This window comes from Prorops nasuta, unplaced genomic scaffold (assembly GCF_024137725.1).
Source record: "Prorops nasuta isolate Cenicafe-Biocafe unplaced genomic scaffold, Cenicafe_Pnas_1.2 PNAS00010, whole genome shotgun sequence".
NCBI classification, from domain to species: Eukaryota; Metazoa; Arthropoda; class Insecta; order Hymenoptera; family Bethylidae; genus Prorops; species Prorops nasuta.
Window position 1 is genome coordinate 6,332,504 of NW_027116807.1, and position 25,218 is coordinate 6,357,721.

The 25,218-nt window shown below is 39.3% G+C and overlaps 1 protein-coding gene across 5 annotated transcripts in view; it reads right to left on the reverse strand.

Annotated features, from left to right (window-relative positions):
• Positions 1–1,183: 1,183 nt before the first annotated feature.
• LOC136776715 (uncharacterized) overlaps positions 1,184–25,218 on the reverse strand; it is a 50,240-nt gene continuing 26,205 nt past the window's right edge. For 4 of the 5 annotated variants that reach the window (XM_066732476.1, XM_066732475.1, XM_066732473.1 and 1 more), the window contains 2 exons: positions 11,906–12,135; positions 1,184–4,079 (listed from right to left, as the gene is read on the reverse strand). In XM_066732476.1, the coding sequence (XP_066588573.1) occupies positions 11,939–12,135 (197 nt within the window). In that variant the 3' untranslated portion in view covers positions 1,184–4,079; positions 11,906–11,938. Of the gene's footprint in view, positions 4,080–11,905; positions 12,136–25,218 lie in introns of those variants that run through there. The other variant, XR_010823124.1, reaches the window with a different exon arrangement.

The window sequence follows — 25,218 nt, forward strand, 5'->3', positions numbered from 1 at the left end:
AGATTAGTTGTTTTTTTTTTTAACATTTTTCGTCTATCCCCTGTAAAAGAGATTGTTACGATTCTTTGAAAATTTGATAGAAATACTCTCGAAATATACGAAGACAATTTTGTTAAAATAGCAAAATTTAGTGACGTTACCAGCTGCTCTTTTTGGTTAAAGTCACATTTTTGAAAAAAACAAAAAAAATTTGAAATTGCTTTTATTTAAATTCTGATAGACTTAACAGAAAGAGCAGTTCGCCAAGTCACTTAAATAGTATAATGAGTTGAAATTCGATGTTCAAATATCGTTGTAACATTGCTCGGAAATTGGGATTTGAAAAGTTCTCTCAAGGGATCCTGCGAAGAGTTCAAAGTAGTATTATTAGTCTAGTAATATAATAAATATTTAAGCTTCATTCTGTATTATTTGCTTCTTCTGTTGTAACTGCTTAATACGCACAATTTATGTACAGTGGGAACATATATGGCTCCTGTATGTATAATGTTACCTCTGTGAATATCTAAATAATTTAAGGTATACTTACTTTAACTCAAAACCATTGTTTATATTTTAATAGTTTGTAACTGATGGGAGAGATTTTAGCGCTCTACCGATATTGCGTGATACGAGTGCTTCTTCGCATCTTTATGTGATTTTGTGATTGTCAGTGAATCTCAAACTTTTGGATACTGTTTAAAAATTTTTATAGAAATTTGAAGAGCAAAGCACTAACGGTAAGTAATTATTGGACGTTTTGCGTTAATTGATAGAGGCCTCGTGTTTTTGCACGTATGGATGATCGATGTACAGAAATGAATAATTACTATTAAAGAATGAATTGCTAATGGGCGTTTGTTTGCTTGTTTTTTTTAGAAGGCCGACACGAGCCACATTGATGAATCTGTTAAAATAAATAGATGTGCATAAATAGCAAGTATAGGGATTCGCTTGGATAGTGGTGAAAGAGGAACTGGACGATGGAGCACGTTGAGTAAACAATTAGGCTTGAGTATAAAAAAGGGAACCTTTTTCCTCTGACGTTAAAACAGGACATGCTTAGTCTATTTGTGATTTTTGACGCGACAACCAATACTATATACGGATGAAAACCTGTATATCCACTTGTCTCTAGTATATACATATATATATATATATATATATATAATATAGAGCTAATATTAAAAAAAGAGAGGTTAACAAGGACTTAAGGGGAAAATTATTATTAATCATTAGCTGTAAATACGATTTGACATTACACCAAGTGCACCAGAGTAGTGTATGTTTCTTCCACAAAGTAGTTTGTTTTTACATGTTACCAGAGTAATTATTATCAATAATTATCATCTTTAATCACTAAGAATTATCCAATAATTACTATTAATGATGATGAATTACCATAATTAGTAGAGTAAAAATTTGAACCAATTGTAACAAGAGGTAATTATAATAAGCAAAAGGAAATCATTGTTTATCGATTGACATTGGTATAGCAGTTTATTACAACTGATTGTCACAATAATTACCAGTTATTACAATTAATTTGCAGAAATTGGGGACCGATTGTAGTTGCTTGCACCGGGCTAGGAACATTCGCGCGCTCTCTTCAGGATTCTTCATTTTTCCTCTTGTTCGAGCAAGCTACACCCCCAAGAATTTCAAGAAAAATTACGCTTAAGCATTATTCTTATGAAACCATTAATAAATTCGCGTTTGGCGCGCAGCATCAGTTACCCGGCTAGCAGCAAGAGCTGTTTTAGACAAGTTTTAGACTTCCACGTAACGAGATTTCGAGAGAGAAATATTCTCTTGAAAATTCTTCTCAAGAATTTTGAGAAAATTCCTGAAATGTTAGGAGTTTGGAGAGAACTCGTGTTTCATCCCACGAGATGGAACTCTAAAATTGCTAGCTGGGTTCTTTCTCTTCTACGCCTAAGCAATGAAATAGAGCGCCACGTGTCTTAGTGAATACACTTAGATATAGATTAAAGTACACTGTTATTAATTACTTGTTTAAAAAAATATGGCGATAGTATGTAAGAATAAAGGTGAGGGGAGCAGGACCCCTAATAACACGCTTTTACATAACTTGACAATATAATATGTTTTCACATAGTACCTAACCTCCTATGACAATAATCTATATATATTTATATGGAAATTGAGCCGTTTTATTTCTGTTAATTAACAATTCCTTATTAGCAGAGTTTTTTTTCCATATCAGCCGATTCACACACTGGGTAGATTAATTCGCTCGCTCGATCGATCAATTAATACGACTAATTTCATTGGTCGATAAAATCATTCCTTATTAATCATGCACAGAAGTCAATTGAATTCGATCGGCTATCTCCGATTAATTACGTATCGACTGCGTTTCCAATGGAATTTTATTTAGCGAATCGGTTGGACCCCAACCATTATCCCTTTCGGTTGGCATTTCTCACTTGGACTTTTTTTCGGTTCAATGTCCCTTTTAATTAATCGGTTATCGGTACACAATTTTTAATCGTAATTATCACATCCTTGACGCTCAGTGCCCGTGCATTATGAGATTATTTTAGATTTTGCAAGACTACATAAATATTAGAAAATAACATTTAGATAATAATAATCGATGACGGGTGTTGTTGCACCCCTCTCTCTCTCTCTCCTACGCACACACACGCACACACACATACACCGTCTAACTGAAACTTAATTTCAAGTTCCATAAATGAACCCTACGGATTCCGAGAAATCCCTATTGAAATTATCGCCGTTGAACGAATCGACACTCGGTCAGTCAGGCAGGCAGGCGAGCAGGCAGGCGGAAACATAATAAATATTCATGTTTATACGTAATATAATGTGATTTAAATTTAAGAAACATACCGTAATAAATCATTGTGTGAGAGAGATTATAATAGTGGCGGTGGTAATACGATATTATATAATCGCTTTTGCCCTTTGGTTATCATAAGCAGTAAACGGATCGATAATGTAATCTTCTTTTGGATAATGTTCTAGGTATATGTGTGTGTGTGTTAGAGAGTTTTTGATTGTCTAAGAAAAAGGCGGAGGATTATAATTATATTGGAGGGGGGGTTGGATAACGATTCTCGAATAAGGATTCTTCGATCAACATGATGGATTACGGTTATGAATAAACGATGACATTTTTCCGAGGGTTACAAAAATAGGATTGAATGGAGTCCGGTTAAGTTTATTAAGGCCGATGCGGTGTCCAATCAGGCGGTGCGTTAAATTGTTACGCGGAGCGTGTCCGTGCGCGGACTACGTACGTGTGGGACTGGATCGGGAGAAAGAAAGGAGAAGCATCGCGCGTATCGGGGGAGATCTTTGGCTGTTCTTATTTGAAAATTAATTTGCCGCGAGGTGGAACGACCAGTTTTTCAAACGGGCTTTTATTGCCGTCCTGTAGCCTCGCGCGACCAACGCATCCTACGGATCCCTTCGTTCGCTTCTCTCCCTCAGACGCCGATACCGAACGCTTGGAACAAACTTTAAATTTATCGTGTCAAATCTGCCACGTTAAATTCTATAATCTCGCTACAATTTTCCATCGGCTGTGCGACTCGGTTCTTTGCACTTTCCAAGCTGGGAAAGGACGTATGTGTGTGTGTGTGGTAGGGTTGGTGAAAAACTGCAGGAAATCTGGGATACCCTGCGGTACCGTTATACCGAGTGTCGCCCCCCCCCCCCCTGGATTTTTAATTTTGTTTTTTTTTCTATCAATCCATTCACACACAGTACTATATACAAAAGAAAGATACTGCATCAGCAAATTGAAACGAAAAGAGAAACAAAGAATCGTCAAAGGGAAAGAAGAACGAAGCTACACACTGTTTAAGTATTTTGATCTTCGATGGATGCTTGAGTTACTGGACGATGGCGCGAAAGTCAATTAATTTGGATCATCCGTAAAATTCGTGGGGTTTCTTCAAGAATTTCCAGGCCATTCCTCGTAGGCACTTTTGCATGCTTGGGATTGCGTCTGCGGGCACTCTCTCTCTCTCTCTCTCCTCTTCACTCTTCGCAATATTTATTTCTTTGGACTTTATCCGTTGACGTTCGCCTCTTAGCCAAGGAGTTTCCTGAAAACAGATGAAAACTGGTGATTAATGCAGTCTTTCTGGAAACAATGACGTATAGCGAGTGTTATATATATATATATATATACAGGTGGTGGTGACGATGGTGGTTGGCTGTAATTAATCGAGCGAATCGCGATGCGGGGTGCCTGTCCAGCACGAGAGTGCAAATTGTCCCAGAGACAAATAAATTATCGACACATTATGGTGGGAGAGCTCGGCTCTCGTTCACGGACCGTAATTATGATAAGGCAAACAAATTGATTACGACTCCTTACATAAGCCCTTTTGCGTAATCCGTCACTACGCGAAAACGCTATATTACTTTGAGTGGATCCCCGGTGAACAGGGAAATACAAGCGAGTGTACTCTGTACTTTAACAGGTTACCTATCATGCGTCAAATTAGCCTGCAATTAGCCAAATTACCTCTAATAGCTACTCCTTCATTTTTCTTCCTACTGCAGGGAAAACGCTTTGCCGGAGTTAACGACTATTTCAGGAAAAAATGCGGAAATCGATGAGGACGAAACTCCCAAGTCGACATTTTAACTGAAATTCACACGAGTCTAAAAGTTTTCTGAAGATGTCGAAAATTTATGCTATTGGAGGTTTTCTTTCGTTTTTATTTACTATCTCTAGACTAAACTTACAAGTTATACAGGAAATATTCTTAGGGGCTGAAACAGCTTTATTTTTTATATAGCATTCTATTTTTTGTATAAAACTTACAAGTTCGAAAAGTTTGATTTTCAATTCTGTTCGAGGTTCTAATTCTGCCGCTAGATGGAACACGTCTCTTAATTTTTCTCGCAGGTTGCTCTTCAAACTACGATTACATTTTTCTTTATATAGATGAATCTTGACTTAAAAAAGATTATATATTTATATATCGTTTAGATAATTACAACTAATATTTATTTATAGTTATATCCATATTTAAGAGTTTATATATTACTCGCCTTAATTATACAAGTCTATGCTTAACAATAGAGACAATTTTATGAATAAAAATAATCTATTTCTATATTTTATATACGTGTTTAACAGGAACTCCTTTGGTTCACACTACAGTGCCGAGAGTTATAATTATTTGTATGCACATATAAATATGTTTATACGTTTTTCTAGGTATTTAAAGTGTGTTTATATTTGAAATAAACAATCATGATTGTTTTTAAAAGAGTTTCGTAGGAATTCGTGATATTAATTATGAGATTTTTGTTTCTTTCACTACAATTAAGTTTCCCTCGTCTTTTGACCAAGTATTAGGTAAATCTGAGAATTTCAGGAGGAGAAAGGTAAAGTTTACATACATACTATGGATTCATAAATCATATCAACTTTGTTCGACTAATTTATAGGAAATTTGCTACATAAATTTGACGTACTTCTGCCCCCGGCAGACCGGCGACTTGTGGGGTCTCGAGAGATTAGGCTTTGCTGCAAGATCATTTCAGGTTTCATAAATACTGCAACGGTCCCACCAGAATGTTCAGAAGTGAGCAAAGCTACCAAGCGTAGATTAAATCTAAAATTGAGTTTATATCGTGGAGAGACTCAAACCTGACACTGTGATACTATCCTAAAGATCCTATATAAATTGGCAAATTTTTAAATCCCTTTTAAAAATTCAAAAATTTCAACTCGAGCTTGTGTCTCGCGTAAAAAATGCTCAGTACCCAAAAGCACAATTTTAATCAATCAATCGGGCACTGGGCCATTTCTAAATGAGCGATGAATTTGACCAGGAGTCCGCTCCCGTATTCAGAATCGAGAGAGATCGCCGTCTAGACTTTCGAAAAACTTATTGACGAGCGTCGTGCATCGCGCGCGCAATAAGCAAGAGAGGAAAGCGGGTCTGGAGCGTGGTGCTGAGTGCACGTATGAAAACTAAGTCCGGGTTTCATTTGACTGGCTTTACGACGAGGACATAAAATGGATTTTACTGTCGGCTAGTTCGCCAGTTCTCGAGTTGGTAACATTGCTTTAGCGAACATAATATACCCCCACCCAACCTCCCATACTTCCATCTCGCCATTTTTCTCCCTCTAGTTTCACCGGTTTCACGTAGAGTCGTCGTGGCTTCGCTTCTTTTGCACGCTATTTCCCCCCTGCCCTCACACACACACACACACACACACACGTACAATCCAAACTGCATTAATAAAACTAATTATATACACATATATATATATATAATAAAGAAGGTAGCGAAATGACCCGCGTCTCCTACACATACACAGGCACTAATGAGCTTTTACGAGACCATATCCCATGCAGCCTGAAATTGTAGGCTAACCGGCAGAAATGGAACTCTTGATAAATTCTCGAGCGATCCATAAAGGTGAGAGAGTTGGTAAAAAAATTGAAGCTGGGTCGAGCGCGCCAGAATGCCCGTGTTTCGTTATAAAATTAAAGCGGGCCTTCCCGGATGGGGGCAGATTTTACGATTTCGTTTTCACGAGGCTCTAACCGCTCTCGCGCGAGGATATTTTTTACGAGCTTTGGAAGAAGGAAGACGCGCTCGGATTTATGCGAGGGACGTGGGACGCTGTGAAGCGCGTAGTCAGTGTAGCGAGGATGGGGGGGGGGGGGGCAGAGGGTACTCGGTGCTTTTTTCGACCGAAGTGTATACAAACAGTAAAGGAGAGACGTGTCGCTCGAAGAAGATTCCTGGAGATTCGCTTCGAAGAAAACTTATTGCACGGTAAAACGAAGTAGCAGGTGCTTATCGGAATAGCTGCTGTTGAGCTGCTTAGAACGCTCTTGGCCAAGTAAGTATTCCGCGTTGACTGAAATTCTCTCGTAGAAACTTCTTAGGGTACGCTTCGCGAGACTTTATTCTTATGGACCGGATCGTGATGTAAAACGACTCGTAATTAGAGGAACCCCTACGCCTGCGTCTCTCTTTGGCATTATTTAGGTCCGGACCAAGTTAATCTGGTATGATTGCGTCTAATGATACAAGATCGGGTCTAAACCTTAAATTGTGCGACTCTGATGAAAGACAGTCGTTTATGATACATCTAAACATGTATCAAATGTCTGACTCGGAATACGCGATAAAAAATTAGACGCTATTCAGGTGTGGTTTGTAGATGCGTGTATAAGGAAACAATATCGTTTGTGTAATATTCATAGGTCAAATAAGTGTCCGAGCAGTAGTAAGTCAATAAGTAGCGCAAACTACTGTAAATAATTTTATGCTTTTACTGCAAACGCAGTAAAAATTCGAATGTACCCATGCGAAAGTACATACTCAGCAATTTTAGAAAATACTTCAATATTACCCTAGCTGTATTACTTGAAGAAACTGCAATAAAATTTTGTAATAATTATAGTGTCATGTATATAGCAGATACTTGTAGCATCCTTATTTGCACTGTGCAATTTTTAAATTTTGCATAATTGTAAATATATGTCGATGTTATTGCGAAAGTCACCGAAGGGTCTCATCTTCTCCCCAAGAAGTTAACAGGTAATCGATTAACGATGACAATGGAAAAGGGAAAAATCTGATTCGTCGGATCAGAAGCGACGTTGCAGTTAACCTTCAATTGATCAACGTCCACCGCGGGACTTTATGCATTTTGCGTCTGGACTTGAAGAAATAACCGATTTCCTGCCTCGGTCCCACAGTGGGAGTCTCGACAACTTCTGCTGGTACCGGTACCACAACGATGTTGATAACCCCGAAGCGAGCAACGACAATTTTCAATGTATACACGCGTGGTCCCCGTTTACCCCCACTCTTCCTGTTTCTTTGTATCCTTCCACGCATTGTGTCGAGTACCAAAAGTGGTTCCCACTGGAATATTTTCTATGGGAGAGTTTTCAGCGCCTCGTGTGCGAGCTGTGGGAGGCTCGGTGATTATTACTACATACAAGAAGAGGAATCTTGCAAGGCGTGGAGGTTATCGAAGTGAGAGAATTGGTTTGGGAGGGAAAGCGATGCGATAGACGAGACATCGAGGGCCTCTGTGCATAACGGGGAAGATCGGATCGGGGTTGACTAAGCAAGGCAGGAGATTATTGCGAAGCAGCAAGGTTGTAAATCATACTTTTACGAGGCGCTCCATGGTCAATCCGGCAGAGACGACCGCTTCGGAAGAATGGGACATGAACTGTAAACCGACCTAACCCCACCCTTCTCGCGCTCACTTTTTTCTCCACTCTTACACATTTATCGGAACTTTTACGAGTTTGTAATTACGGGCCAGTCTCGCGTGTTTCAGGTTCCCACTTTACGACTCGCAGATGCTGGAGAACTTTTCAATGAGGCTAATCTGTATTAGGCTGCTGGCTAGTCCTTTGTATCGCGAGGGACTCGTTGATTTATCGCGCAGGCTTTTCCCGTCGAAGGAGAATCAACGTGTCCGTAACCTCATCATCCACTTGTAACTCTCGTGTCGTATCTCTCTTTCGGAACAATCATCGCTGAGTCTTGTATACACTGCAGTTACCATATATATAATCCAATTAATATCTTCGTCTTCTTTGTCCTCTGCTCTTGTATCGTTGAAAATAAACATTTGTTTTTTATTTCCTTTCTCAATTTTCAAGGACCTCGCCTAGTGGTGCTTGTAGATGTTAACTGGTTGGTGCGAATTTTTAGACAACTCGGAGAGTTTGCGTTTGATTTCTAGCCAGGCGAGAGTGGATAATCGAGTTGATCAGGGACCGCAAGTGTGTGTGTGTGTGTGTGTGTGTGTGTACATGTGGAAAAGTCATAAAGGAGTGGTAAGACTCGTAGCTGAAATGGAAAGGTTGGGAACGCTCACGGACAGGGTGGATGAAGCTTTATGGTTCGTTGCTAAGTGCGTCGCGATTTTCTCACCACTTTGCTAAACTTTCCACTCGTCCGACCAAATGTCCATAAAATGGCGCTGGATGTATCGCGTGTGTCAGTGTCGTCTCGAAGACACGCACACATAAACTTTGCTAAAATTAAGGAAGATCTCTGAAGCTTTTCATATATCTTCGTATATAATTATGACAGAGGAGGAGGGGGAAAAAAGAAAAGGGTGCAAAGTCCAAGATGGCGACTGGTAAAGCGGACGTGCGAGGCTTTAGCGTCAACTGACGTTTACGGTTGAAAGCGGTCGTGCTAGCGCCAGTAAAACTCTGAAAGAAATACAAGCGAGGTCCGCATCGTCGGTTAAAGTCATACGCGCGAAAATACAGCCAGCCGTCTATGAAATACGACCTAACCTCACATATATGCACACATATAACGCTTATCGCTTTATCTTCCACACGACCTTTCAAATTTCAACCGCGAGAATGGTTTCTCGAGTTTTTCTATATATATATATATATATGTATATGTATGATGATGGAATACAAGCGAACGGAGCTTCAACCGACGACGCGACGCGAGGTTGATGCGTTTTCGACGAATCACGCGCTCCGTGACGAAGGCTTTTGAAGATCGACCGGAAGACGTCGGCGGGGGAAAGGGGAGGGGGTGGGCTGCATCGTCCGGGGGCTTCATTAAGGATGCAATATGGCGGAATGACGGGGTTTTTGCCGAGCGAGCCAAGAGAGCGGTCGGCCGCTTTTAAAAAGTTACGATGGCCTTTACGAGGGTTTAATTGTAACCCGCGAGTGTGGTTAGAAAGTAGTAAAACTCCGTTCGCCAGCAGGCGCAAGCCTGTTACATTCCTTCAACTTCTCTTCTTCTTCTTCTTCTTCTTCTTCTCCTGTTTCTTCATCGTGTTCGCCCGGCGAAGCGAAAAGAATGGGAATGGAACCAAGGGAGAACAAGGACGAGGATGAGGACGAGGATGAGGGAATTAAGGATAAAATGAAGAAGCACGTGAGAACGCAGTTGCATAAGGTGGGGTACAAAGCGAGGAGGAAGGTGATGGATGAGGGAAAGAAAACCATTTGGAGGAATTACGGTGGAAGGAAGGACTAAGATATATAAATATATATATATATGTATTACAAGAGGAAGAGGGACTATTGAAGTGTGCAATACCGACAGGATCAGATTTTTCTGCTGTAATAATTACTTTGTCTCGAAAAGACTTTTCGGTAACTCGATTCTCTTGGGAAAGGATACAAGGCGGCTCTTCAAGGTCAGCGTGCTTTTCTCACCAACGCAATCTCCCCATATATAAATTTTCCATAATCTCTACAATTATGCAGCCATCTATAGGGTAATCGTCTATATATATATATTACTAAACTCTTACATCTTTGAATTTTTCCACGATAGTAAAATTTGCATTCCAGAGACTAGCCGATGCAGAAATGTCTGAAAGACGGAGACGAAGTATGATGGGTGGGGGAGGTAGTAAAAGGAGGCACGCCATTTACGAGGAACAGCCCGGCGAGGTCCGCTACTATATAGGCAAACCGGCTGATTACATTGATGCTGTTTACGGATTTCTCTGCCAGGATTATTTCTTTCTCGATGCGTACACGCTGCTTCCGTTAAAAGACCCAAACTATAAGTTATTCCACATCCGTAGATCCACGCTCGTTTCGACTCTATCGCGATTCAGTCGATAAAATTCCAAAGCAAATTTTACATGCCATTTGCGGAGAATAATCAAAGCGGCAAAAATCCCTTTTATCTCATTGTAATTAGTGAATGGCGGAAATCTAAATTTACTCTATTCGACCGTAAATAACCGATAATGCATGAGAAAAGTTTTATCCTCTAAACTATAAGTATGTCGATGTAAAAAAATACTTTATGTAAAAGAAATTGCATTTTACTGTTTTCCCCTATAAATTCATATATATATATATATATATATATATATATATATATACACTTCGGTATATCAATGATGGAAAAGAATCATATATTGCAAAAAAAAACAAAGTATCTATTTATCGCAAGATAAAAATAAATGAGACGTTGTTGAGATTGTAAATTAAGTTGGATCCCATTTAATTTGAGGGAAAAATTCAGGTTATCGGTCGAGCAGTGAATTACTGGGTCAGGATCCATGCACAAAGTTTTGCTTTTTGGCTGTTTATAACGCGACTGGCACTGCGCATAAAAATCGTACAAGGTATACTCGTAAATTGGATTGTTTATTGCGTAGCCGTCCGGAGGATCGGCCGCGCCCTCCGCAATCGTTAAAAGCGGTCGCTTTGATGGAACTCGAAGTTAAATTATTTCTAGGCCGTCCGATCGCTAGGAAGGAGGAACCTTAATCCAGTTTGATAGCTAAAGCAGCATCGACGGAGCATCGTTTGTCCCTCTTCCTCAATGATGCGCTCGTCGCAACCTCGAAGAGTTCACGCTGATAATAATTTGCGCCGATCGTTAAGGGCTTCGATAACCCGTGCATGGGAAACTGGTAGCAGCTGCGGAAGAGTTGGAGGAAGAGGTTGTCACACACTGCTACTGAAACTTCTCCGGGAGCGAGATGTAGAAAAAGAAAGCAGCTCGAGACGTGCGAGTGGAAGAAGCTGAAGAGAGGGTAGAGTGGCAGTTTGCCGACTTGCTTTTCGCAAGGAAGCCCATTTTATAGCTCAGAATCTGTTTTATGTCTGGCGGATTTGCCGTTACGACTCTGAGACTCCGGCTCGTTCCAGACAAAAGACCCTGAGGAGCTATAGCTGAGGAGCTTTATGCTCGAAAACGATCTTCCAAAAGGAACGCTGCTCACTAATCTCCTACACAGTGCTACTATAGCTAAGCTTTCACCACTACCTCATCAGGTTAACCCTTTTATCCTAGTTGCTCTTTTGTGCAATATCGAATTATCCTCGAAATTCCATCAACCGAGTCGATTTATCGTCCAAGTATGCATTTCTCTGGTCTTTGGTATATTTGGTATTTAATAGGAATTTGGTACTTACCGTGGCTACGATGCATGGTTGACTCGGGTGGTTTTAAGGTACCGATGAGGTATTGAAGGGCGACGCATCCTGCTGTATGTGGCTGGGCAAAGGCTTGTTATCCTGAATGCCGCAACCGTATCCGATGACTGGTACCGGACCCTCGTACGTCGGAGATTCCTGCGTTAGGGTGCTCAGTCCGTTGTTCATGATATTCGTCGAATAGAAATACTGACTGAGGAAAACGTCCGCTATTAAAAATAACAAAAACTAATAAGCTTTCGACAAATTACTCGTTGATGCTATAGCTATATATACCTACTCTCCAGCCTCTTTTGCTTTTCTTCCATAATTTTCTGCGCAATCTTAAATAATCCATATCTAAAGAGATTTTTCACGCGATTTCTAGTGTACGTTGCTAAAGTGGGCAACTCGTTAAATATCCGTTAGTGGGTAGAAAAATGAGTGAACCGGTGAAAAGGAATTGCATTTGACAAACGGGTTTTACCATGCCCCACACGTATCGTGTTGTTGTTTCTGCTTTGAAACGAAACTATACGTCAATCATTGGTATATATTGTATATAAGAAGTAATATTTATATACAGTTATCAACTAGGAGCATTATGAACATTTGCCATTTTACTCAACAGGTAGTAAAACTGCCAATAATTTCAGAAATTTTTCAAATGGTTTTAGTGCATAAATTGTAATTTGATTAATCCTCTCTCTCTCTCTCTCTTTTAAAGAGAGACTCTAGCGTAGTATTGTACAAAATTAATTCGAAGACTTTTTAACTATGGTATAAATAGCATAGAAATTTGGCAGAGGGAGGGACGGATTAAAATTGACTAAAAGGTCGTTGAATTAATTTTGTACAGTGTATATATAAATATAAGTGCGCGTAGTGTCCCTGTAGTATCTTCGTCATAATTCGAAAGAAAAAAAAAAATGAATATTGATCACAGGCTACTTACTCCATATATATATATATATATATATATATATATAGGACTAGAAAGGGGTAGGTCTGCAGCAGGAGTAAAGGAATTAAAGAAGCTGAAGAAAGGAGTAGTTTCTACGGAATAACAAGACACGTTGCATACGAATTGGTGTTCTGAATTCACCGAGAGGCAACCAATGAGAACTCTCTCGATTCAGGAACAAAATGGCCGGCGACTCCTCGAGGCGTGGTTTTCATATACCAACGTATAGAGAGAATGTACCGAGCGAAACACAAGGCTACATTAACCCGCGCAACCAATACAAGTATAACCAGTAAAATAGACTGTATAGTCGACGAATAAAAAACGTCGAGTAAACGTCTCGACGACATATTAGCAGAAAGCATATATATAGCTTAATCCTGCTCTGCGTATTGGACGATAAAGACGCTGAGGAAATTGTATGCGAAGGTTATCGATTACTCAAAGATCATTGACGGTGCCAAGAATTCGTAAGACGAGTACTTACTTCAGAAGAGACGCATAACGTAGTACAACTTAGCTATATTTCGTCATATATAACGCAACTCGACAAATGGATATCAGTGCATGAGATAAGAATAAGGTATGGATAGAGTATAACCAGTGACGTCACGATTTGTCGCCTTTAATCTCGGAGAATACGAGGAAGTAAATTTTCAAAGGTCCAGTTTGCCCTTTGACTATATATATACATCTAATAGGCTCGAGACTGAAACTAGTCGAACTTGAGAATCCCAGTGGCATGAGTCATTTCCGGAGCGATTTCAATGCGCTTTGTAGTTATATTCGACGGTCACGTACAAACTCTCAGAGTCCTCCTATCGGCCGACTTATATTGACGTTAGGCTCACGTTCCAAACACTCCAGAAGCTCCGTTTCATCACGAAACTTATTGGTGCTTATTACTTCGGTCCCTAATTGGCACTTTTCTCATTACTCTTTCCCACATTAGGCGATGAATGCAGATAATCTTTAGCTGGATTTTGTTCGATCATCGAAGGTTGAAGGATCGATGTCAGTGATAGAGAGAAAATGTAGCAAGTGTGGCATGAGGCTGAAGTTAGCCCACACTTTTAGCCCACAGTTGCGGGCGATGGTTGAGAACCACTGTAAACATCTGATTTCTCTGAAAATACGTTTTTTTTGTATTTTCAGTAAATCAAGGGCTTCATTTAGATATAAATCAATCAATTACATTGATTTATATTTAAAAAATTAACTTTATTAATGCTTTTAACAAAAAGCTAATAGAAGTTTCGGTCGATCCTTAGTTTCGGTATTTCAAACAGGAAGAAATATTTTCAATCTCATTTAGCCATACTATCTTAGAGCCCATTAAATGCTGAATAAAATAGTATATGTTTCATGAGGGTTCGCAACTCCCTTAACATATTTTTTTAACAAAGATATAGCACTAACTACCAAATCTCACGTTCTTGGAGTTTGGGCTAAGTTTTTCGAAATGCAGGAAATTCTTTTGTTTTTTTTAGGCTGCATAGCCTTAAAGCCTATTAAATACAGAATAAAACAGTCTAGGTTTCACGAGGGTTCGCGATTCCCTTAACATATTTTTTTAACAAAGAAATAAGACTTTGTTATTACGAAATCTCACGTTTTTGGAGCTTGGGCTATGTTTTTCCAAATGCAGGAAAAACTTAGCCCAAACTCGAAGAACGTGAGATTTGGTAATAACAAAGTCTTATTTCTTTGTTAAAAAAATATGTTAAGGGAGTCGCGAACCCTCGTGAAACCTAGACTGTTTTATTCTGTATTTAATAGGCTTTAAGGCTATGCAGCCTAAAAAAAACAAAAGAATTTCCTGCATTTCGAAAAACTTAGCCCAAACTCCAAGAACGTGAGATTTGGTAGTTAGTGCTATATCTTTGTTAAAAAAATATGTTAAGGGAGTCGCGAACCCTCATGAAACATATACTATTTTATTCAGCATTTAATGGGCTTTAAGATAGTATGGCTAAATGAGATTGAAAATATTTCTTCCTGTTTGAAATACCGAAACTAAGGATCGACCGAAACTTCTATTAGCTTTTTGTTAAAAGCATTAATAAAGTTAATTTTTTAAATATAAATCAATGTAATTGATTGATTTATATCTAAATGAAGCCCTTGATTTACTGAAAATACAAAAAAAACGTATTTTCAGAGAAATCAGATGTTTACAGTGGTTCTCAACCATCGCCCGCAACTGTGGGCTAAAAGTGTGGGCTAACTTCAACCTCATTAACCAACGCCATTGTTGCGGACCTCGCGTGGCGTGTCAAATGCGTTTTTAAACATTCTAGCAAAATACCGGGCATAAAGCCGAAAGTTTATGGCTCGTAAAAATGGTCGACTGCTGCAGCTGAGAGAGAAGGCAGTTTTGTTTCTTTTTTTCTTTCTAAAAAAGCTCCATTCTATACGAAAATTATATTAACAAAATTGTGTACATATAGGTATACAGCCAAGATGAAAATAACCAAGGAGGATTCGGTCTCTTGTTCTCTGACCTCGCGCAATGCTCGCGCGCCAAAATATCTGTCACCTAAAATATAGATATATATATAGCTTAGAAACGATAGCTTGCCTTTATAGATATATGACGCGGCTTAAACATTAAATACGGCCGAGGCTATAAAATTTTGCGCAACCGCAAGGTGCAGTGAAAAGCTCCACATCCACCACGGAAACCGCCTAAATGTAAATCAAATTTACATGCCAGCCTGGAACGTCGTGGTTTATATCAATCGTAAATCAATAAAAGTAGCGTCCCCTCTTAAAAAAAAAAAAAAAAAAATAATCCATTTGTGAACTTTGCACGAAAATCCTGTGCAGAAAAAATAATAATTGTATCAACGAATTGTGCAGGTGGCCAGGTGCTATAGTGTACGTCTTAAAGAGGGAGACGCTTTGCCGTGCATTTCCGCATTTTGCTAAAGTTGATCTATTTAAATATATTATTATCCGTCGGAGCGTGTAATTATTTGACAGGATACTTCTGAGAAGCGGTATAGCCTCTCATCCTGTACCTGGCACCGTTCCACGGAGAAAACTGTTGTTACTGTACAGAACGAGGAAGCACATGTCGCCGTAATGACTGGCTATTATCCTGTATAGCAACATGATTTTTCTTGCGTTTATTGCTGTTCACCGTTGCGTTACCGCTAATAGTTTTGTAATTGTTTAAAAGGACACCTGTGCTAGCTTCTCTTCACACTCGATATCTTCATTGTCTTGCCTCTTCTCACCTCGCAACAAATATAAGATTTAGAGTGGTGAGCTTCTTCTTGCAAATTAATACAAATTTTTCTTTGTTTACAGATCGATACAGGCCAGTGCATTTTTCTATGTATCTTGTGGTATATTGTACGTTTAATAAAAAGGTTGATAATAATTTTTGAGTATTTTTAAAAAGTGCATATTTTCTTCTCTAATATTTTCGCACTGATGGATGTTGTCACGAGACACTGATCCAGAACGATTATCGCAAGGTCAAGGTGAGCTTTTTTATTAATTTTTGCAATACTTCCATGAGAAACATAACTTTACGAGTATCTATATAAAAAAATAGTTTCTCATTATTTCCAGGAATAAATTGTTGGCTGAATTTTGTCAGTAAAGTGTAAAATGATAGCCCTGCACATTTGCCTATTGACCATCGCACTATCGCCAGGCTACCATAATTGTCACTAACTAGTGACAGCGGAAATTGCTTATTACCTTTGATTTGTTAGGAAAGTCGCGCGCGGTGTTGATCTTTTTTTTATATACTCACATTGAGTTGCGTGACGTTGCAGGTTCAATGGGTGGTCCGATAGAAGTCGCTACTTTGCTTCTTCAAAGTCAATATTACGTTCGTTCGGTTTTGTTGATCTTGTTAATTCTCCTAGCAAGCAGCTGTTTGATGTGCAGCGACCGCAGAACACGTGCTGACATCCTTAACGGGATCCCTCATACCGACATTACAGAGCGAAAACCGAAAAATCGTGTCAACCATTCGGCCTTAGAATATTTGTCGAATCTCATGATTCTTCAAGATACAGCGACATATTTCTTCAAAAGTTCTTGAATAATTTCTAATTTCACTCGAGGATAATATTTATAATTTTAGAAAGAAATGTGACTGGATGATATTGTAGAAATATTATGTTTTTACCAATATTTTATTTCTTTGGAATAGTTAAAAATAGGGTCTTTCCAGAAAAGTTTACTCTGTATCTCGTTCGCAAGTAATTTACTTTTACTACTTGGTGCGAGAGTCTATACCGAGTCTCCTGATGAGTGCGTGGGTGTTCAATCTTGAATAACGTTAATGCTCTTGTCTTGGAAAAAACAATTAAAAAAAAAAGCTTTTTTCTTACTACTTCATGGTTTTCCATATGGTTTTACACACACACATACACACATATATATGGATAACATTCTATCCATCTATCTACTCTGTTCATGCTTTTGTTTTATCATACAACGGCTGTTTTCTTCGAAATCCCTTGCCCAATCTTATAATCTGTTTTTCCCCTTGATTACATTTAATTTATATGTATACTAGTTATAATAAATATTTCTTATCTCTCTCTCCGTCTTTTAAGCAGAGAAGTGTCCTTGCAGATAGTTTCTGTATGTCCCTTATGCAATTTCTTCTGCATTCCTCGTGAACCCTTACGATTTTTCCTAACCATACCGCACAGAATAGTTTAGTATTCATATATATATATAAGAATTAATTTATGCAGATACCAGCCGTCAAAGTTTATTAGAAATATCGAAAATACTAAAGAGAGGTTAGACATGCAGAGGTTGTTGATAGAAAGACCTAAAAAAATCAACATTCAACTTTCGGTGCTCTACTGTTATATTCCTCCCTTTTAGCACATACTACGTTAACAAAACGAATGAATAAAAAAACGAGTGAGGCAAATATCGCACACGTCAATCGCAGTATATATCTAGAAGTGGAACACGCAGATAGATAGCTGAAAATCCGTAGTATTTAAAGGGAATTTTTTTGATGTGTTTTATACGTTGAATACATTCACAAGATTACAGAAGGATAACCTCTTAAAATGTTTACTAGGGTCTTGAAAGATATCCGTGAGTGTCGTTACAAAGACGCTGGGGAATGAATTAATGCTGATTTACGAGGTGCTAGAGCGTGTGTTCGCGGATAACGAAGAGAGACGAAGAGAGACGAAGATGGCGTCTAGAAAAGTCGCGAGTGCTGGATGGAAGGCCTTTGAGATTCGAGTCGGTTTAAGGATTGGGTTTTATGAGGAGTGCGCCTTGGTCGCACAATGGAGGGTCCACCGCGACGGTTTTACATGTCGTAAAAGCGCGTGCAAGAGTTAAGGAGCGCGTATAAATCGACTGGTCTCCTGTTATGTCTCCCGTGTGCTAAGGCCGTTTACCATTTTATGCTCTCCCGGGGCTTTTTAAGCTTTCGCCCCCTCCCCCTCACCCTCTTGCCCCGCCCCACAGTTCTCCCCCTCTCCTTCCATTCCAATTCAATACACAATAGATGACTCGTCCCGGACTCGGACTCTCTGAAATCCTTCAAGCTCTACGAGCGCGTTTCACCCAACTTCAAAAATATCAAACGTAAAATTTATTTTCCTCGCGTCGATCGGAAATTAGTATTTTTTCACTGGCGACGCGCGTTCGTAAAGGCAGTTTCACATTTTATGTTGGCCGAGCTCCTTAAGATTATGTGCCTTTCCCCCCTTGCACTCTCTGGCTCGTATTCACGCGCGCTCCTTTCTTATTCTTTCCGAATACTTATATATATATATGTATACTCTTTTAGAAAGTGGCTCTCGGTCAAGCGCCTATTGCAAGCTGCACGCAACGTCACATTTTTGAAAAGTTCACGCAATCGATAGCACGCGTGTGTGGTCAATTACTCTGCGGCATTCTTCTAAAAATACTGCGCGCTTTATTGAAATCCTTTCATACGGAGCATCTTGCATGCATAAGTGTTGAGACTCTTGCAACTAATACCTCTAAAATCCTCAAGAGACTCTACCCCTGTCAGATCCTAATTATGTGAATTCGATCAAAGATTCAATACCGATTATAAAATTGTATAATGGTTATTAAGATTTTTAAATGTTTCTCTATAAGCACGCTGCGAGTCATCGTTCTAGGTTGAACGAACAGATAAAAGCTATATATATATATATATGTATTCGCGATTGCTCTCAAGGTAAGGGTTCGAGCTTCGACGCAGCGTATCAAAGGAAATTACGTTATTTCTCAGCGACGCGATTATAAACAACAAGTATTTTCCCTCGTCTCTTATCAAAATCGTGTACGGTAGCCGATGGCTAACACCACTAGCTAGAATTCAAATCAAGCTTCCTAATATGGAACCCAAGCGTATTCCATCCTTCTGCGATATCGAGAGTCGAAACAACTTATGCTTATTTATCCGCTGACACGTTTGCGATAAAATCGAAGCATTTCGCGATTTGTCGTAAAATGTTGTAAAGAAAAAAGACAAAAAAAACCGAGGGAGAAAGACAAAAGAAAAACGAAATTGCTGATTGTAATTTATTCACAGCAGATAAGTAGCGACTGATTAAGTAATTAATTCGTAGAATTTTTTTCTCGAAAACTGGTTCGAGCTATCAAAATGCTGCGACGGGAAGAAGCTTGATTATTAAAGCGAGGAATGATTGGTTGAGAAACTAGTTCCGATTGCATAGTTCTACGTAGTTCCAGAGAGCGTTACCATGAACAGTTTTTGCACAACATTGTATGCTGCGTCATTGGCGACGCGTCGTTAGCTTATAATCTCGCAAGGTGATTGCCTGGCGCTATTACCACCGCGACATATCAAATTTCACGATGTGGCGAATACCGGACGCGAAGAAAACAAATAAATAAATACGTATCGCTTGAATTTCATTGGTCGAGTCAGGAAAGAGAGAGTGGAAAAGGGGGGAGGGGCATAAATTATGAAATAAATTGAATTTTGTTTATTGAAATTAACGTCGTGCATGGTGTATTAATAATTCGGTATAAATATGTTGAGTGACGAAAGCCGTTTCACGTGGTCGGCATACACGTGTGATATTTTCGGATGGTAATTTGCAAGGTGGAGCAGTGGTGGGGGATGTGCTCGCAAGCTCGGGCTTAGGTATGTGCTGCGACGTGGTTAAGTGGAGGGGAGGGGGGGGGGCGTTCGAGATAAGGTATTTACGCGGTACTTTTGCTTCGTTCCGCAACTGAGAGAACGTTGCGTTGTTGCATCGATATGATTAATGTCAAGGGGAAACGAATCTATTGCTCCTTCAATTAAGAGTTTAATGAAAAAATCTCCTTAAATACCGAGTGGAGATAAATTCGAGATCAATTTCGGTTCAACAGTTTCATTTGAAGCGCGCGAAGAACAATATCTATATGTCGCGCCAATGGAGGATCATCGCGAAATTGGTGAGAAAGGGGGATCGAAACGGTCGGCTTCTCTCCTCGATCGCTTTCATAAACGTATTTCGCTCTCTTGCAACGCACACAAGCCAACTTCGTAGTTTAGCTCGCGCGCGCCACTAATAGACATTGCTCATACGCATACGACTTACTTCTGACGAGATGCGGGAGATAATGAACAGCTTAAGAGAACTTTTTACGTTCCGTACAGGTTGTGCCTTCAGGTAATTCATGAAATGAAGTCATCGCTGTGACTCGGATACTTTGAACGGGGTATAATTTATCGCGCGCCGTAGAAAATAATGGACTTTTCGTGTCGACCTCCAAAAAGAATCTTTTCATTTACCTCCCCCGCCACTCTTATGAAAATTTATTATTCTTATGATTTGCAAGCTGAAACGAGTAGTAGCTAGTTATACGCTGTTATAATATCGGGGGAAGCGTTTGAAGCGAAAAATTAGAATAGACGTTAGGATAGCAGGCAAATTTTGAACTTGCACTTGCAACGACGCGAAGGACGAAGGAGGAATACTAGAGCGAGGCGCCTAGGTGGTGGGGGAGGTTCGAATCAGAATAGCTCTCTTAAAGTTGGCATTCTGCTGCTGCCACTTGCATAATAACTGCAGTGGAGAAGCGACGCTTTAAATTTGCTAAAGCGAGACATCTGCAAACTTTACTAGCCACGCGTGCCTGCGATCACGCAATTCGCACGTGAACAGTGAATTTTATCCCATATCTCTTCCCGTGTACTCTCTTTCTCTATACGAAAATTGATTCTGCCGCGACGCGATTAACGGGGGGCGTTTAATGAAAAATTGAGAAATATGAAATTGTTGCGAGCTTCGAGACTGTTATTGATTTTTTATGCAATAATGATAAAGCGTGTATATAGTTGAAAGTATAATATCTAGGAGGAGTAGTGGCGCAGCACACGCGTATCGATATAAGAATGCGTTTTTCTTGGCACGGCGCAGTTATATCGGCAATACTACGTATCAAATAATGCACTAGTTAACATTACACTATTACAGTGTTGTCTATCTCTATATTCTCCCTTCCATGCACTCGTCTCGTACATACGTACACTCTTGTCACGCTTTCTGCCTGCTCTCCCCCCTCCCCCCTCCCCATCAACGCTTATTTCGCACGCACAGCTAGTCTCTCAGGGCCGTATAAATTTACGGTCACCGTACATACGCCAATTCTCTCATCTTCTCCTATATTAGTCGACGTTACCCTCGCGCGGAATAAAAGAACAATAGCTTATCTCAATTCCTGTAACGATGACTGTTTCTTCTTCCTTCCAAGCTGCAAGAAACGTACTTTTTCTATTTTTACGAGACCACCGAGTATTTCAGTGGGCAGATACGCGAGAAATTGAGCTTTTTCGCAGACCGAGCGCTTTTACGTTCGGTGTTGCGTGCACAGCGAGGTATACGCAGCTCGGACTCCCGCGCGATATACACAACTTTTATAATAGACGTTACACGTTAGCTCCTATAGCCTTCCACGATGAATAATACTGAGATATTAATGACAGAGTGCTTGCGTTATTAATGACTCCTTTTGTCACTCGTGTATACCAACACGTAGGAGGAAGTGCGATACGTAGCTGTTATTAGAGAAATATTCGATAACGCGCGTTGCCTGCGCTACTGCAGCGTACGAGGTGCTAGCGAGCCGATGTAACGAATTAACGCGAGAAACTATTCGTTAGGACTATAGTGCCAAAACGATCTTCCCTCCGATGGATCGTGCTTGATGTTTTATTGATTTTGTTGGAAAGACCATGAGGATACTCGAAAAGGACTCCGGTATAATTCTAAGTTCTATTTTCTCAGAAATTCATCTTGATTTCATTTAACACTGTATTAGTGAATTCTAATCTGATATGAACATCAACGTTTGTTTAATAGTTAAATGCAGTGATATTATCTGTTTAGTAATGCAATATTAATTAGCATTGTTTTAGAAAGTATTATACGTGTCATTTCAAATACATTAATTAATTAGGAAAAAATTATTAAATCTTAAGGAAAAAAAGCTATTTTATTTAATTTTGTTATGTTTCTCTGTTTAAATAACACTCTTACTAATTTTTCCTCGTATTTCCGGTATTTCCTGTATATGCCATTCTTTTCCTTATATAAAGAACCAAGAAATTCATATACAGTGTGTTCGATCTCAATCGTTCCAGGTAATTATTTCGAAAGGAAAAATCAAATACTAAAAATTGTTTGATATAAATGTTACCTGACTTTGAGTGAGATACAAGATGAGAACGTTGCTTTGACATTATGAAACGAGCTAAAAAAATACGAAGGTTAGTAACCCTGAGTTTTTTTAATAGAGCTTTTTATTTTGTACACGATATTCTTGCAGTTTAATTATCCCACACAGCTTTAGAATAAAGTCACTTATCATTTTTTTGTTTCATCCAATAGTTTGATAAATATTTTGATTTAAAAGTACAGGTATGTGAGAGCGTCTGCACTCTTGTACGTGTAGTAGTCATGCACAGTAGTTTAACCAAATTCACTCTTATATACAATTGCGAATAAAAATATCTCGAAAACGACTGGATGAAATAAAAAAATGATAAGAGGATCTACGGAAGCTCTTGAGATAAGCTACAAGAGTATGCAATCAAAAATAGGGATCTCCATATAAAAAATTCAAGGTGATCTTCAAATTTTCTCGCTTTCCAAGGTGAAGCCAACGTTATTATCTTGTGACACCCTCGAAATCCGATAGCTTTTATCTGAAACATTTTTCTGTATTTCGTTTTTTTTTCTCGATATAATTGCCTGAAACAATTAAAACAGGACACCCTGTATATTTTAAAGATACTTTTACTTCACGTAACATATATTTCCTAAGTAGTAGAGATTGGGTCTACAATGACACTGTTTTTATACTGTTTTAACTGAATAAAACAATGTGTATACTATTCTCTAGCTTAAAAAAAAATCTAAAATAATCTCAACGATTCGTGTCAGCTAAGAAAACGTAGATCCAGAGTATATCCTCGAGCAATCAGTTGTTGATATGACATATTCCATTCCCGCCATGATAATAAAACCTTCATCCCTAGCCATATCTAAAATCGTCAGATTCTTATACGCTATTACTCGATCACATCCCTACTTATTTAATTAAATACCTTATAATTTCCTTACTACATCCTGACAAAGACCAAACTGTTATCCTTAAACAAATGACTTTGCTGCGCGTTACATTTCGTATAGGAGGGCTTTATAAAATAATATCTCCGGAAGGCAGGATTTTATAGTCGTGATTGAAAATAATAGAAAATTAGCATAGTCACGTAACAAGTAGAAAAAGGAAAGGAAAGGAAAGGACGTGGGGCAAGGTCTCTCCCATCGTTGTCCTGTTTGAACGTGCCGTGCACGACTGACAAGAGAGACAGGAGATAGGGCCCTTCAGGCCACTCGCAGTTCGCTCGTCGTTCAGCCTCGACGACTGCTCCCACAAGTTTCGCCCCAAGTGGCACTCATCGAGCAAGACCGGCAACTATGTAAGATACTCCGCAGAATCCGGATAGCTGTATCGGTACAGTCACTCGCAACATCGCTCGCTCGATCCTTTCGTCCGGGCTGTCTACTCCCATATCTCTTGGAAAATGGGGTTTTATCGCTCCGAAATAATATACCGGCCGATAATTCTATGGTTGGATGAGGGATCGAAGGGGAAGCTGAATATACTCTCGAAAGCGTGTCAAATGATTAATTATATGAAAGTCGGCTGTTTGTACTAATGGCGCGCGTACATCTACATTTGGATTGCTAATTCTAACTGGTGATGTGTGTGGCGTCGTCGGAAGCATCTCTTTCTTGACAGCTAGTTAATTACCTGCGCACGAGAGACCGCGATAATTAATTGCAACGTGGTCCCATCGCCTAGTCCATCCTATGTATATATATATATATACAGTGTTCCTGACCGTTGACGCTTGGCAAATTCGAATCTTGATAATAAAGCAGATATAGGTATAGAATAACCGCAGCTCTTTATCCGATATCTCACGATCTCTTGTAACCGTCGCAACGGAGATTCATCTTCCTCCATTTCACTACATTTTACCAGTTTGCCAGAAAAATCAGTCATGCTGCCCGAGAAACTTTTTAACTCTTTAATTCTTCCCAAGTATACTAATGGCGCTCACGACTTTCGTGGCGAATTTGCCTCTCTCTCTCTCTCTCTCACTCTCTTACCAACTGTATATAATAAGAAGCAACGGAGATGAGATCGCTGAAACGTAACGTGGAGTAACGGATGCATCTTAAAAATTCAAAGGCCAATAATTAACGTTCCGCGGGCAAAAAGCGCAACAAGGGAAACGTGTTTTCGTTCTTTAATAATGCTCGCGATTCCTCCACGATTTTTTCATCAAAAGTACCAACTATTAGATTCTGCATTAGAGAGTTTTCATATATATTCATATAGTACGTGTGCATGGAGAACGAACGACCAAAGGGGAGCGAGAGTGCTGGATAGATATAGATATGAATTAATTCATCACATATCATTGACACGTTTGTAGGCAAAAAAGCCGCGTTTCCTGTTGCATAAGTCATTCCAAAGCGACACATTGATAGGACACTTGTTGACTTTGCAATGATCTAGCATTTTGATAGAGCCACCGCGCTGCGTCGCGCCACAGTAGATATACTCCTCGAGTATGGTTTCGATATCTGCATATACTCTATACCAATGGAAAGTTTCTCTTGGCTTCTATCAATTATTATTATTTACCAGCTGTATATAATTGCAAAGCATTAATTAAATTAAAGAGAGATTAATTTTCTGATCATCAAAACAATTCACCTGAGTCAATCACATATACCGAGTAAAAAGTGTAAGTATATAAGCAGGCAAGCAAGTTAACAAGCATAAGTTTGATTAATTC